This window comes from Pochonia chlamydosporia, chromosome 2, assembly GCF_001653235.2.
Source record: "Pochonia chlamydosporia 170 chromosome 2, whole genome shotgun sequence".
Taxonomy (NCBI): domain Eukaryota; kingdom Fungi; phylum Ascomycota; class Sordariomycetes; order Hypocreales; family Clavicipitaceae; genus Pochonia; species Pochonia chlamydosporia.
Genome location: NC_035791.1, coordinates 2,403,023 through 2,416,845, shown reverse-complemented (window position 1 = coordinate 2,416,845; position 13,823 = coordinate 2,403,023). Strand labels below are relative to the sequence as shown.

Genomic DNA, 13,823 nt, shown 5'->3' with positions numbered 1-13,823 from the left:
CCTTCACCAACAAGATTGAGTTGCTTCATAAATCTCACGGCACACAACTCACCACTTATCCTTGGCGGATCTCCAAGACAGTTGCAGATCCTGGAAAAATCACCACATAGCAGCCTCGAGGAGTTCCCCGCGGTTCGGTTCGAGGTTTTTCTTCGTTACCACCTCACCAGCAATCTTGGCGTCCCGAGCATAGCTCCGCATCTCATGTATCGAGCGTACGATTTCGCGAAACGAAATGGACGACGTTGACCTTCGCGAGCAGCTTCTTGATCGTCGACTGCAGTTGACAGAAGGTCTCGCCGGCCTGCCCTATGACTTAATACTCTACCTTCAACGTGCCGTCGTTCACTCCGACCTGGGCTACCCGGATCTCGCCGCCGGTGATGCCTACAAGGCATTGTTGTTAACTGACGAAGTATGCAATGAAGGGTTCGAATACCATGAAAAGGCTATGGAGAGCCTGTTGATGCACACATGCATTCCCTTTCCTGAGGTGATGACTTTCGGAGACCTTCCTGAGGAGTGGTCGCCGGCTGTCGTCGAAAGCCTGGGTGGTGGTGAAGAAGCTGCACGTCGACTCGCCGGTCTTGCCTCTATTCGAGCTTACCAGGTTTTAGCATTGAGTCTACTCCTCTGCGGATGCTTGAAAAGTGCCTCCAGCTTTTGCGAACGAGGTTTAAAGCTCGCCCCACAGAATAAAGAACTTCTCAATACACAATCTCACATAAAGACTGTGGCCCGACGTCGACTGCGACGCGATGACTTTGACACAAACGACTTGCCAGACTTTGGCGTGGTTCGTCGAGAGGTTTATCCATGGAATGACCATGAACCCGACCGTTTTGCGCAAGAGTCTTTGGATACCTTGAATGCAGACCTCAAGACAATGGCCCCGAAATGCGCGGTACAGGTTGCCACATTGCCCGTTCTGTTGGAAGGGGCAAGCAACACAGACCATTACGACGTAATTCCAACTTGCAAGCAGCTCGGTGTGTTTGCGGTTGAAGATATAGAACCGGGAGAGGACGTGCTGCGCGAATACTCGCTACTGACAGCGAACAATCGGTTAAAGGATCCCGTTTGTGACGCATGCAGCTCCGATCTTCCACCCCTTGACAGTGAAAACAAGGCTGTGAATTGCGATGAGTGCTATGACACTGTTTACTGCAGTCAATACTGCCACGATATTGCACAGGAGCGCTACCATCCAGCTGTTTGCGAGAAGGATGTCGACGCCATAGCCAAGGATCCCGAAGCCTCCGAGGCAGACGAGACGCTATACCTCCTTTTGCTCTCTCGCGTACTGGCATTAGCTGCTCATCAAGAAATCCATCCCCTTGATGTACGGGAAGTCCGATTCATCTGGGGAGATTTCGTACCAACCGCTACCAACGACATCGATATATCGCCCAATGCCGGCCCACCACCAGAGTGGACATTGCCGTTTTCTTTCAAATACAGCATCGAGACGCCACTCCATGTACTGGAAAAGATGGATATTGACATATATACGTCTCTTCCCCAATACGACTTTTGGGTACTGAATACCCTATACGCCAAGTTCCGCGGCACAGCATCAGCACGGAAGAACCCCCGGGACGGACGTCCAGATGTGGCAGCAGTCCATCCATACTGGTGCCTTGCCAACCACGATTGCGACCCCAACGTCACCTGGGACTGGGGTGGGCGCATGGTCCTATGGGCTCGCAAGGAGCGGGTTGTCGGCGGCCAATCCGGAGGCATCAAGAAGGGCGAGGAGATCCTGAACCATTATTGCGATGTTTCTCTGTCCGTACAGCAACGACGAGAATGGGCTCGAGGAAGCCTAGGAGGGTGGTGCATGTGCAAACGTTGTCGAGACGAAGCCACTCAGAACGGCATCGAAGGACCCTAATCGGGCAAGCACATGTTGGCCATGAATGAGAGATCCCTTCCCCCTTCATACGAAAACGAGTGCCTCCGAGCCGCGACGGAACGGGCCGCCATTATGGCAAGTATTGTTAAAGTTGAACCTACGCAGTCGTATCAGACAACTGCAAGATATCTGTCACAAGTTTTCTTTTTTTGCGGCAACAGCCACATGTGACTGGGGACAAAGAGAGAAGAGGTGCTGGTGCTGGTGCTGTTATTGCAACCCCGCTCGAATGAGAGACGTCTACTCCAATAACCGGCCATGTTGGCTGCGACTAGACATACTGAGGGTCGTGAAACTGGAATTGTTGCCAACGGGCGAAGCGAGTTATGTCCGGTCTCGAATGCGGGAATAAAAGCTAGGTCATTGGGCTGTACACAGGATGTCCATGAAGAAAGCAGTACTTAGTCATCCTTGGTGAGATTAGCGAAAACGACTTGTCATTGTCACAGTATGGTGGGCTGTAGATGAGTCCATGGCGGAAACACGAGTATATACGTTGTCTATGTATACCATAATACACGAATGGTAAATTTATATTTTAATTATGTCCCGATTGTGTATCATCAATAATAAGTAGTCGTATGATGAAGTGTGTAAGTGACGGTTACCCGATGCCAACGACTACGACCAAGAGTAGGCTGTCCTCAGCTCCCTACGGAGTGGAAGGTCATAAGTATTTGTCCACCCAAGTATGGGTAGACCATTAGTATTTGCCCATCCTGGACGAGGATAACAGTTTAGAAGACGGCGAGGAGGTAGGCGACGTACATGGGCAGACGTTTGGCGATTACACTCGCACTTAGCTTGGGACTAGACAGGAATAGGACGCTACGTAGGGAGTAGGTAGTCTTGTGTCAAAGTCTATGCTAATGGCATCTAGCCTTACGGAGGGATTCATGGACAACAAGGAGGAGGAGCCAGATCGGAGATGAACGAGGGCAAATACTCATGGCCACAGACTGTGGTCACGCACAGCAAATATAGCACTTGTACAGTCAAATATTGGCAATACGTCAAATTAAAACTAGGTATCCGCACAAGATACGCCTTTACCCATCCCATCTATTGCATCATCAGCTCCCACTCCCATCACCGATTCGAACCAGGCAAAGGCCTCGGACCAACAATCTGTCTCCTCCCCGAACCAATTCCCTGGGCTCCCCTATTCTGCGAATCGCCGCCCGTATAGCCACTCCATTGACCTACGTCCCATCTACCACCGACGCCTCCCCCAATGCCGTCGACGCCTTCTCCCGAGCGGACCGCCTTGGCCGTCTCCTTCTGCGACTCCTCCCACTCCTGCTGGCGCTGGCGCTCCATCTCCATCTCCCGCTCGAGGAGGGACTTTGACGCCCATCCGCCGGCTTTTGTTTGCGCCTGGCTCTGCACGCGGCGACGGTCTTCGCCGTCTCGTTCTTCGGTGGCGCCTAGTTCACGCGCATATGTTTGATGGGGCTTGGGTTGAGTGGGGGGTGTGTTGGTGGCGAGGAAGCGATCTGTTCTGGTTTGTGAGGATGCCGAGGGGGGAGACGTGTACTTTTTGGGGTCGGGGAGCGGTCGGCTGCTGCTGGGGGGATTGGGCGATGTAGGTATTTGTGGTTTGGGTTTCGGTTTGGGTGTGACGTTTGGCTCGGGGAGAGGACGGGGGGATGTGACGAGGGGAGGTGTTGGTTGGACTTCAGCTTGCACTGAATCCTCGAGGGTCGATTCTCGCGAGTCGTGCTGGTGCTCGGTCCACTGGGTCTGGAGATACTTGCGCTCGTCGTCTTTGGTCCATGATTCGTAGCGGTTCTGCGAGCGTTGCGGTCCTACGGCCGAGGGGGCAGAGGGCGATGGTGATGTACCGCGGTGACCACGGCTCCTGGAGCGTGCCTTGTTGGGGACGATTTCGCCGACGGGTCTGCTGGTGCTGCGTGTTTGGCGCTCACGCTCGTACTCGGCCTCGCGTTGGCGAGCCCGTTCAAGCTGCTCCTCGAGTTGCTGGCTGCGGTTGTTTCGACGATCTGCTTCCGCCTGCTCGGCCTGGTACTGGCTCAGGAATTGGCCTTGCAGTCTGGCGTCGCTGCGGCTTCTGGCTCGTTTACGCTCCTCCTCCAGCCTGGCTGCAGCTTCGTGCTCCTCCTGACGTCGTTTCTCCTCCGTCAGCTTCCATTGACGTTCTTGCTCTTCCCACCTGCGCTTTTCCTCGGCGGCCTTTCGGCGTTCCTCCTCGCGCAGCCTCTGCGTTTCTTGTTCCCATCTGCGTTCCTCCTCTCGTCGAGCTGCCTCCTCCTCGGCTTCCAGCTGGGCGCGTCGCTGTCGTTCCTCCTCCTCTTGTCTCTCGGCCTCTTCCTTTCGTTTACGCTCCTTGTCGGCCAGACTAGGTACGTGCGGACTCGCGCTCGTGATTTGTCGCATACCGCCAAAGGATATACCTAGATTACCCTGACTCGCACCGCCCATGTACCCGTATTGGGCAATGTTCCACGCCGGCGCCGTAGACCCCTCATGCTCCCGCTTACTCCAGCTGCTAACAGGGCCGGGAGATCCGGGGTTCGCCGTCGGGCTCTTGGTCGGACTACGGCGGCCAGTGGGAGTGGTATCGCCAGTTCTATGAGGAAGCACCGGTCTCGATCCATATGCGGAGGATGAATTGCTCGTGATGGAGGTACCACGGCCGCGAAGGCCAGTGGGTGAGCCGTATCCCGATGCCTGCGGGCTGATTCCTCCGGCTGCCCTGGTCTTCGGACCTATCGGCTCAGGGAAACGGCCTGGGTTGGCGTCGTGCGCGGCCCTGCTGAATGCTCCGAGGCACTGGAGAACCTGCGCGGGATCCTTTTGCTCGTAGAGGTCGACGGTGAGAAAGGTGTCGTGCTGTTGGAGGTTCAGCGGCGGGGACTGACAGGCGCGTAGGAAATGTGAGATGTTTTCCATTTGAACAAAGGGCATGGCAGACTGCTTGAACCTGATGCCCGGCGGAGGAGTTGCGAGGTTGACGAGTCTACACAGAGTCCAAGGTTAGCAAGTCTCGCAGGTCAGGGAGATTCCTTCAAGCAACACAGCAGACGTACTTGCACAGCGCAACGCCATCTTTCAAGCCCTCCAGCAGATCTGAAGATGGTAGCCTCTCTCCAAGAGCCTCCTCAATCCACGAGCGTGCCTCGTTGGCAGCGGCAGGCGTGTATTTGTCCAGGCGCATCTTGCGCAGGTCCTTGTCCAGGGACGTGACCGAGGCCATGATGACTGTGGTTGCGCGGCAAAATGCCGTATCCTGTAAAGGTTGGTTCCAAGTCTAGACAGTGGGTGAATGTGAAAATGCAAGATGCTGGCCGAGTTGTGCAACTTGGTTCGTTGCGTAACGAGTTGTAGAAACGGGGGGAGGGAGGAATTGGCAGGTTTATGATTAGTCTTGGTTCGTCTGGTGTGGTTTGATTTGGTATGGTTTGGTATGGTTTGGTATGGTTTGGCTTGGCTTGGGCTCAGGCTCATCTCATGTCGTCACGTCACTCACTGAATGCACAGACTGGAGGGGCGCTGCAGGCTGCTCTCCTCTGCTCTCACTTTCGCACCCGGTCAGCCACGTTCAAGATCCGGCTGGAATGCACCTTGTTGCACCGCCAATGAAACGCATTTGTCACATACAGGTGTGCATTATTAATTACCCTTTGTCCTATTCCCGAAGAGCCCACGCAATGTGAAAGAGAGAGCCATAGTCAAAAACATTTCTGGCGAGTATTTCCATACTTGAACAGCGTGATGGCGCGTCGTGTGGCGGATGTTTACGCAGGGTCCAGCCAAGGCTTCAAGGTTGCTCAAACAGACGAGGGACTGCACCACGTATCAAAACAAACCAACTGATCCATCCATAGCTAGGGCAAAAATAGTACCATAATCCCAAACAATTAATATTCAACGCATAATTAATATTACCCATCATTGTCCGTGGTCTCACTAGCACCCGGCAACAAGACCATGTTAAAGAAACACCATCCCAATACAGCCTAGTGCATAAGTCACCTAACATTGAACCTTCAACTTCTTTCAGCACCTGCTGTGGCTGTAACCGCCGCATCCCGCCTGTCTGCCCCCCAAGTTGTGGCGCAAATACCCCAAACTACAATACAGTACCAGTATCCCGACGTCACATAAAAAAAAAGCTTCCACCTCCAACACCACCACACATCACCCACAATGCCACCCAGACAAATAGGCCCCATAGCCCAAGCCTGGTACAAATGGAAGGCCCTCCGTCTCCCCTGGCGCAAGCGCTTCTTCATCGGTAACATCCCATCCCACGCTCACCCTCACCCTCACCCTCACCACCAACCCATCTAACTCAAACTCCAGGCTATGACCTCCAAGGCAACACATACTGGGAATTCCAGCTCACCAAACCATCCGCCACCACATCCCCCTCCGACTCCCGCTGGCGCCGCATCGTGCACTACCCCCGATCGACGCACTACTCGCAGGTCAAAGTCTCGCCGCTCTGGCACCAATGGCTGCGGCACATGCGGCGCGACCCGCCGACCCTGGAGGAGCAGACGGGCGATGTGGTCCGGCAGCAGAGGATGAAGTATCTTGCCGCCGAGGCGGACGCGCGGTGGGAGGCGAAGCCGCGGGTCATGGAGGATGGGAACGCGCCGCGGGAGGGGATAGCTCCGCCTGAGGAGGCTGGGGCGAAGACGCAGGATGGTGAGAAGGATCCGTGGGCGAAGGCGAGGTCGAGGGGTCCGAGTGAGGATTGGCAACCGACGGCTTGGAATCCGGGTGTTGGGAAGAAGAGGTAGATTAATGGATTGATGGATTGATGGATGGATGGATGGATGGATGGATGGATGATGGCATGTTTTTGATATCCTAGCTTTGGGTCATGAGCTGTATGAATAGTGTATACTTTGTACAAAATTGGTAGTATAGTTTGGCATCTACATGTGTATGATTTGCAGAAAATGGTAGTTTAGTTTGGCATCTATATGCGTGTATGATGTGTACAAAATAGTAGCATGGTCTAGCATATATGTGTGTATATTATAATAACTACTATATGAATAGCACCATCATGCAAAATAACAAGAATTCCTCACATGGTATCATCTACAATATAGTACCTTAACTCCGGCATGCACTGTATGTATGTCTGTACGTCCTTTGTATACCCACCCATGCTCTTCCAAAAACGCCAGATATCCCGTTATTCATGAATCTCGTGAATGCCATCCACCAAGCCGCAATCATTTTAATCGACACCAAACCCTCCCAAGCCTTCCCCAGCAACCACATTCATTCTATCATGACACACGCCGACTCCCTCAACACCTGGACCAGTATCCGAATCCGCTCCCCAGATTGAGTCAGCACATCTCTCGCAGAAACATCACTCGATTCGGCCTGCACTTTCCCCGTCCGCTTCTTCTTGGCCTTTGCCTCCCTCGCCTGGATTCCCTTCTCGCAAGCGTCCCCAAAATTGTCCGTGTATTCAATCATATCAGACACCCAGAGCAGTTGGATCGCATTCTCAACCAGCAGCGAGAGCTTGGCATTGTCCTCCAGGCCCACCGTGTTTGCTGGTAATGAGACGTAGCAGTGTTGGAGCATGGGCATGGTGAGTCTCCCTTCCGCATCGCCCTCCGGATCAACCTTTGCTGGATCTTTGTAGGTAGGCGGCAAGAGGAGGTGGAAAAGCTCTTGTATGAGGGTGACGTGGATTTCAGACGGCAAGGGATTGTCCCTTTGCGTGACGTAGAGGGCGTAGAGTTGAAGAGGAAGCTTCTTTATAGCAAGCACGTAATCCTCATATAGATTATCGAGCTCGCGCTGCTTCCGTAGGGCGGCAGTCGTTGCGGACAGGAGCTTGAAGAATCTGAGACGAATACCAACTGACTCGACCAACCCGGGGCGCAAAATACCCATGGCGTCATTCTTTCTCCCATTTCGAGACTTCTGCGGCGTAGGCGGCTCCGATATACCCGACGATATGGAATCATCGTCAAAATAGTCTCCGAATTTGTCGTTTTCCAGGTCCAGCACCTGATCCCGCTTCCTCTTCTTGGAAGCCTTCTTCGGACCGCGCGGTTCCCGCTCAAACAATTCGAGGAAAGTAGACGACGACAAAGCGCCACCATCAGCAAAAAGAGCCTTCATAATACGCTTCAGGTTCATGGCCATATGTCCATCCGTATTTTGCTCCATGTACATTGCCATCATCGACTCACTCCGCGACGTGGTTGGTGCGACGCCTTCTCTCCTGGTGGCCGCATGACCTGCCTCATCCTGTCGCTCCCTCTCATCCCAGTCCGTCTCGAGGACATCCAGCATAAACTCAAGCCAGACTTTCCAATACCGCCACCGTTCGGGATACAAAGTGCTCGTGTTAAACGCCCACCCAATCGTCGTCCAGAGATCTTGGCCCCGGAACCATAAACTGCTTCGGTTCGCCATACGCCCTTGCAGACGGTCCTGATCGCGCTCTGCATCTCCATCTGACATGTCGCTATCTGCATTGGGGCTAGTGAATCCTGATCGGCGACTGGATCGCGGTAAAGCATGATGGAACTGGAAGGCGTCGCGGAACCCCGCGTTGACGGGACCAACAACAGTCAGCAGGTTGCGGAGGTAGTCCAGTGCCATGGCTGATACGTCTCGATGCTCGGGTCTTTCAGCGCGCGTTGTGTGAATGGGATGAACGATGAGGGTGCATAGTAACGCCAGATGGCTCGGCGGCGGTATCGCGACAGACTTGGAGGACGGCGTCCTTCTTGACATGCCGGAACCCAGAGTGCTATTCAAGAGATTGATGGCGCAGGAATCTGGCTGATGTTAGCCTACATAAATCTTGTGCCAAGGCATTACACTGAACAGCATAATATACATACAAAGTTGCTCTTCCAGAAAAATGTGGCAGTGGTCCTTCAACTCCCGCGGAAGTGGTCGAGCATCGCGATAAGGACAAGGCAGACCCTGGGCGGGACTGCTGGCCGTGGTTGATCCCTCAATCTCTGAATCATTGGCTGTGTAAAACGACTTTGGAGACGAGCTCGCGCTTTTCGGCGGCCACGTCGCCATAGTCGTCTTGTCGTCTGGTCGTCTGGTCGTAGGGGGGGCTCTGAGGCGGTTGGCGAATAGACAAAAATGATGGTGGAGAGGCGTGACGACGTGTGGTGCGGTCGCCGTCGATGGATAAATTTACATGGACCAGACCAGAGCGGACGCGATGCAACCAAGGCAAGGCGCGACATTACCAGCGTGAGATGGGACTAGGAGTGATGGAGTGGGTCGAGAATTCGCACAGTGTTGTGTCACTGCTCAGGCTAGCCATGAGTACGTTATTTGATACGCCAGGTACCAGGCACCGTGCAGTCTGGGGCAGTCCGCACTTGGTCCCTTCAATGTTTCAAAGCAAATGGCTCATGCTCAAGCATCAAAGCCTTTCAACTCCAACAATGTTATACAATCACCAATGAGTCTGAGCTCGAGCCCAGTTCAGTCAACCACCAACATCTAGCCACAGTCTGAAACAGCGTCGCCGCGTGCATGCCTGCTCTGTCCACGAAAACCGACTTCCAACATAGCTTGAGAGACTAGAAGACTAGATGCAGCGTCAACCGATCTGAAGGTCATAGTTCATAGTCTCATTAAGAAGATGCTATATATAATCACATTTAGCAGCCGTATCGCCGAGATACATGAGTCGGAGTGTGGAGTCGAGTCTCCGAAGCTCTAGTGTGTTCCTTACTGCAACGCCCAAGGAGTGAAAAAATAGAAATCTAAAATATATATAAAGAAAAAGAGGGGAAAGCGAAAAGGAAAAGGAAAAAGCATACGCATATGCTCAAATGATAAAACTCCCGAGTAACGCCGTAAAATATGCTCTTGATGTTTGACCAATATCATGCGTCCCATCTCTTTATAGGCATCACAAAATATACGGGTGAAAACCCCCAACTACTTCCTGTCAGGCGTCAATGTCGTCTTGGTATCTCCCCTCGTATTCTCCTTCTTCTCGACAGCCTCGACCCCGCTTGCCCCTTCGTTTTCTTGCGCATCTTGTTGCTTGGCCATCATTTGCTGAAGAATCCGCGAAGCCTCTGCGGAGTACTTGCATTTGAGGCGGATCTTCTCGCCATACTTGTAGAATAAGAACGGAAACGGCATGCAAGCCAGCGCTAGGAACGCCGGGATCGAACTGGCCCAATGTACACCCAGATCTTCATACATGTGCGAGGTGAACAGAGGGAAAACAGCCCCGAATAGTGACCGAAGCACAGAACTGGCAGCCAGTACAGATGCGGCATAAATGACGTCTGGTTGCTTCTGTTAATACGGGTGCCGCTGATTTCCCAGATTTTCGGGTCAGAACCACAAGACTTACAAGAATCAATGAGATAATTCATAAGCGATAAAAATACCAACACCAAGCCAGAAGCAAAAACAGACGACCCGATGATGGGCACAACCCAGTGGACGTTGGTACCATTCGTCCATGCAAACCAGAAAAGCCCAACTGGTAACATGACGCCTCCCACCAAAGCTGGCGGAAGTCGCGCTTCAGGAGGCGCCATACCTCCATGCTTGGCTGCTATACGTCCATATCGAGCATTGTCCAAGATTGTCCCGGCCGTTGAAGCAACCATGCCAACCGCAATGCCCACGAAAGACAGTCCTCCGACACCGGGTTTCCAACCCCATCCCTCGGGATATGGGGACTGGAACACGATGGGGAATGCAGCAAAACAGAGATACAGCGTGCCGTAAACAATGGCCATGTATATGCTAGTCAGAAACACGATGGGTTCTTTGAATAAAAGGACCCAAGGTCTTGAGAGGTTTGTCTTTATTTGACCAGAGAGCGTTTTCCGAGGCATTGCGGCGTCGACTTTCGACCTGTACACTTTTCCCGTTCGTTTCGATAACTCTTCTGCCCGTCTTCGTAATAATACAGGGGTGTAGGTCTCTGGCGCAACAAGTGATTGAATAATCCAGAGCACGCCAGTGAAGATTGCGGTCAAGCCCTCCACCCATCTCCAGCCTGCCGCTTCGGCAAGAAACCCACCGGCTATAGGGCCTATTTGCAAATTAGTAGTGTACGCGCAGGAACTCACATCGCGTGTCAGAATCGTGTGGATAGAGCATCTGTGAAGTCTACCGGTATGCGGCTGCGAGGATAAGATAAATACTTACCCAGAGCAGGGCCAAGGAAAGGGGCCATGGCAAAAATGCTGGTTGCGATTCCTCGTTCCTTGGCTGTAAAAAGATCCGCAATTATGCCTCCAGAGTTGGTCAGAGGCGATGATCCCCAAGCGCCAGCCATAAAGCGCAACACAATGAGGGCCGCCATGTTTGGTGCTCCAGCTCCAGCAGCGTTAAAAACCGTCAGCGCCATGTAAGTCAAGAAGAAGAGCTTCTGCCGGCCATAGAGCTCAGAAAACGGAGCCCAGAAGAGAGGCCCGATCGCGAAGCCAACAACAAACATGGAAACTCCCAAGATTACAACTATATTTGACACTTGAAACTCCTCCTTGATGGAGAGGATACTCCCTGAGTAGGCCGAACTTGTGAAAGAGACAGCAAGGGTCGATATCGCAGAAATGATTGTAATGGTCCACTTGAAGAAGTGAGGGAAGGTCATAGGATTTCGAGGGTCTGTGGGTAGGAACTCAACGAGGTAGGGTGCCTCGTCCGTACCTTGGCCTGCATACTTGTGATGGAGCACGGCGTCATCAACACCAGCTTGATCTATCAAGATACTCCAATGCGAATGCTTATGTGACTTTTGGCCCTTTTGGGACTCCACGTCCCGATCGGCGGCCGATGCTGACGACGAAGAAGAGGATGAAGTTGCTGCCATAGTTGCCGTCGAGCAACTTTCCGAGAGGTCGATTCGCGGTGTGCTCTCAGTCTTGCCGCCGGCTTGATTCTCTCTACTTAGGTAGTAGCCTGATTTAGACGGCACTGCTTGCGGGTGAAGCAAAGTCGACCATGAGAGAACTGAAGAGAGCAGGACAAGAGAGATAGCGGCAGCGGAGTGGTTGCCAGTCGTTGGGATTGCGATTTGGCGGCACAACGTGGGTCAGTGAACGGTCATACAACAACAACAACAACAACAACAACAACACTACTCTGTTCTCTGTACTCTGTACTCTAGGCGAGGAGTAAAGACGAAACATAGAGTACCGAGTAGTAGGCAGGTCATTGAACTCAGTCGGACGAGATGAGTCTCACAGTCCGAGGCAGCGTGGATTGGCCAGCTGAAAGGCGTGATCTCACTCCGAGAGTCTCACTGCGTCGGAAGGTACTTTGTGCCTCGCCCTGTCCAAGTCGTCTGTATTTTTGGAAATGCACAGTGTTTATGGCGTTGGGAGAGTAAACCCTGTTCTGTGCCAACGGGAGCGCCTGTGGTTGGTTCTGGCAGAAGACTGAAGGGGGCCTTGATTTGCGACGATGATGCTGTGCAACGAGGTTTGCTACATCCAAAGGGGTTCAGAACCCGAGATGAGTATGATTTACCAAGCAAGCAACTGCGCTCAAGTGCTGATTTAACAATGGCAACCACCACCAACAGCAGACAAGCAACATGTGCTATAGAGGAGAAGAGGGTAAAAAGGGTAAGCACTTGAGAGGTTGTGAAAGGAGAGCTGTCAAAGTTGTAGGTCCGAACCGAGATACGGACTGAGTACAGTGAATACACGAGTCTAGCCGGCCAACACCACCCGGGTATTTGGGTAAGTGTCTCACTTCGCGGAAACAAATCGGCAAGAATGAGCGAAAATGATGTGTGAACTGAACTGGCAGTCGGGCACGGCCTGGAGAGCAGAAGATGAGGACCTCAAGGGGGACCCAAGAATCGCCCAAGGATGTTGGTCTGGTGGACAAAAGGGCGCAAAGAGAAAGAGACAAAGAGAAAGAGAAAGAGAAAGAGACAAAGAGCCTTGACAGCCTTGTCCTGCAAGAGTGACGGAGTAGTCCCGGAGTCGGGCCATCCGACATAGTGACGATCTCTTCAACCTCCAACTCCAGCTCGGCTCCATCCATTCCCCCATTCAACTTGACCCTTGACCCTTCAACCATTCACTGATCAAGAGATGGATGATATGGGCTAGTCACTGGGGCTTGGAGGCTTGGGAGCCAAGAAACCCCCCGGATTTCCAACGGTGGAAATGGATGGCCTGGCTTGGCTTTGCCTTGCCTCCATGTGCCTGGACATGGAAGCTTGTCCGCTTCGGTACATCGTTCATTGGCGCCGTTCGAAATGGTGCGGCTGCCCCCGCTCTCTCGCATCAGCGTGCATCAGAAAGTCAAGTGCTGTCTGGTCTGGTGCGGAGGAGGCAAATCGAAATTGGGGGCCAAAGAAGCCACAGCCCATTCCCATTCAGCACCCGCAATGCTGTTGTGCGTGTACGCGAAGCCATGTCTCCGGCATCATGGCATCATGGCATCATTCATGTCTGTAATACAAGTCCGTTCCACTCGTCGAGTTTCGGAAAAGTCAAGTCACCCCCACGCCTCACAGATTTGTGCCGTCTGACACATCCCCAAGTCAATGCGCTGACCCAGATACTCAAGATTTGAAGCTTGGCACCAACAGGATCGTGGCCGTCCCATCTCATCAATGCCCTCTCGTTTTTTCTGCTTACCAGCCAGCTCTTCACAAAGACCGTAGTTAGTTGTTGCGACCGTGCTTTGTACCGGTACCCAACAAGGCGCTGTCAACGTCACTCCCACGAAATGTTCGCTTCCCTGACACATAAAAAATCCTCGACCTACTCCGTACTGCCAGCCATGCTGCAATACTCCAGAGCACGATATTCTCTTTGCCGTCACAGATCAGCAGGGAAAAAGGGGGAACAATCCAGCTTCGAGCAAGGCGTTACGGAACCAATGTTTGCCGGTGGAGGTCATGCAGAAACACTTCATCATTCCTATCATATTC

General features: G+C 52.8%; 5 protein-coding genes across 5 annotated transcripts; 2 read left to right on the top strand and 3 right to left on the bottom strand.

Annotated features, from left to right (window-relative positions):
• Positions 1-235: 235 nt before the first annotated feature.
• On the top strand, positions 236-1,894 carry VFPPC_13348 (MYND domain-containing protein; the record flags this gene model as incomplete). Its single annotated transcript, XM_018291125.1, has 1 exon — positions 236-1,894. The coding sequence occupies one exon, from the start codon at positions 236-238 to the stop codon at positions 1,892-1,894; it is 1,659 nt and encodes a 552-aa protein (XP_018146906.1).
• Positions 1,895-3,004: 1,110 nt separating this feature from the next.
• VFPPC_02851 (calponin) lies at positions 3,005-5,132 on the bottom strand (the record flags this gene model as incomplete). Its single annotated transcript, XM_018282432.1, has 2 exons — positions 3,005-4,895; positions 4,966-5,132. The coding sequence occupies 2 exons, from the start codon at positions 5,130-5,132 to the stop codon at positions 3,005-3,007; spliced, it is 2,058 nt and encodes a 685-aa protein (XP_018146905.1).
• Positions 5,133-6,085: 953 nt separating this feature from the next.
• Positions 6,086-6,684, top strand: VFPPC_13347 (NADH ubiquinone oxidoreductase subunit; the record flags this gene model as incomplete). The annotated part of the gene is made up of 2 exons (XM_018291124.1): positions 6,086-6,173; positions 6,242-6,684. 2 exons carry the CDS (start codon positions 6,086-6,088, stop codon positions 6,682-6,684), a joined length of 531 nt encoding a protein of 176 aa, XP_018146904.1.
• Positions 6,685-7,177: 493 nt separating this feature from the next.
• VFPPC_13346 (major facilitator superfamily transporter) lies at positions 7,178-8,959 on the bottom strand (the record flags this gene model as incomplete). The annotated part of the gene is made up of 2 exons (XM_018291123.1): positions 7,178-8,703; positions 8,770-8,959. The coding sequence occupies 2 exons, from the start codon at positions 8,957-8,959 to the stop codon at positions 7,178-7,180; spliced, it is 1,716 nt and encodes a 571-aa protein (XP_018146903.1).
• An 879-nt stretch (positions 8,960-9,838) lies between these two features.
• Positions 9,839-11,741, bottom strand: VFPPC_02850 (multidrug resistance protein; the record flags this gene model as incomplete). The annotated part of the gene is made up of 3 exons (XM_018282431.1): positions 9,839-10,197; positions 10,266-10,958; positions 11,075-11,741. 3 exons carry the CDS (start codon positions 11,739-11,741, stop codon positions 9,839-9,841), a joined length of 1,719 nt encoding a protein of 572 aa, XP_018146902.1.
• Between the last annotated feature and the right edge of the window lie 2,082 nt (positions 11,742-13,823).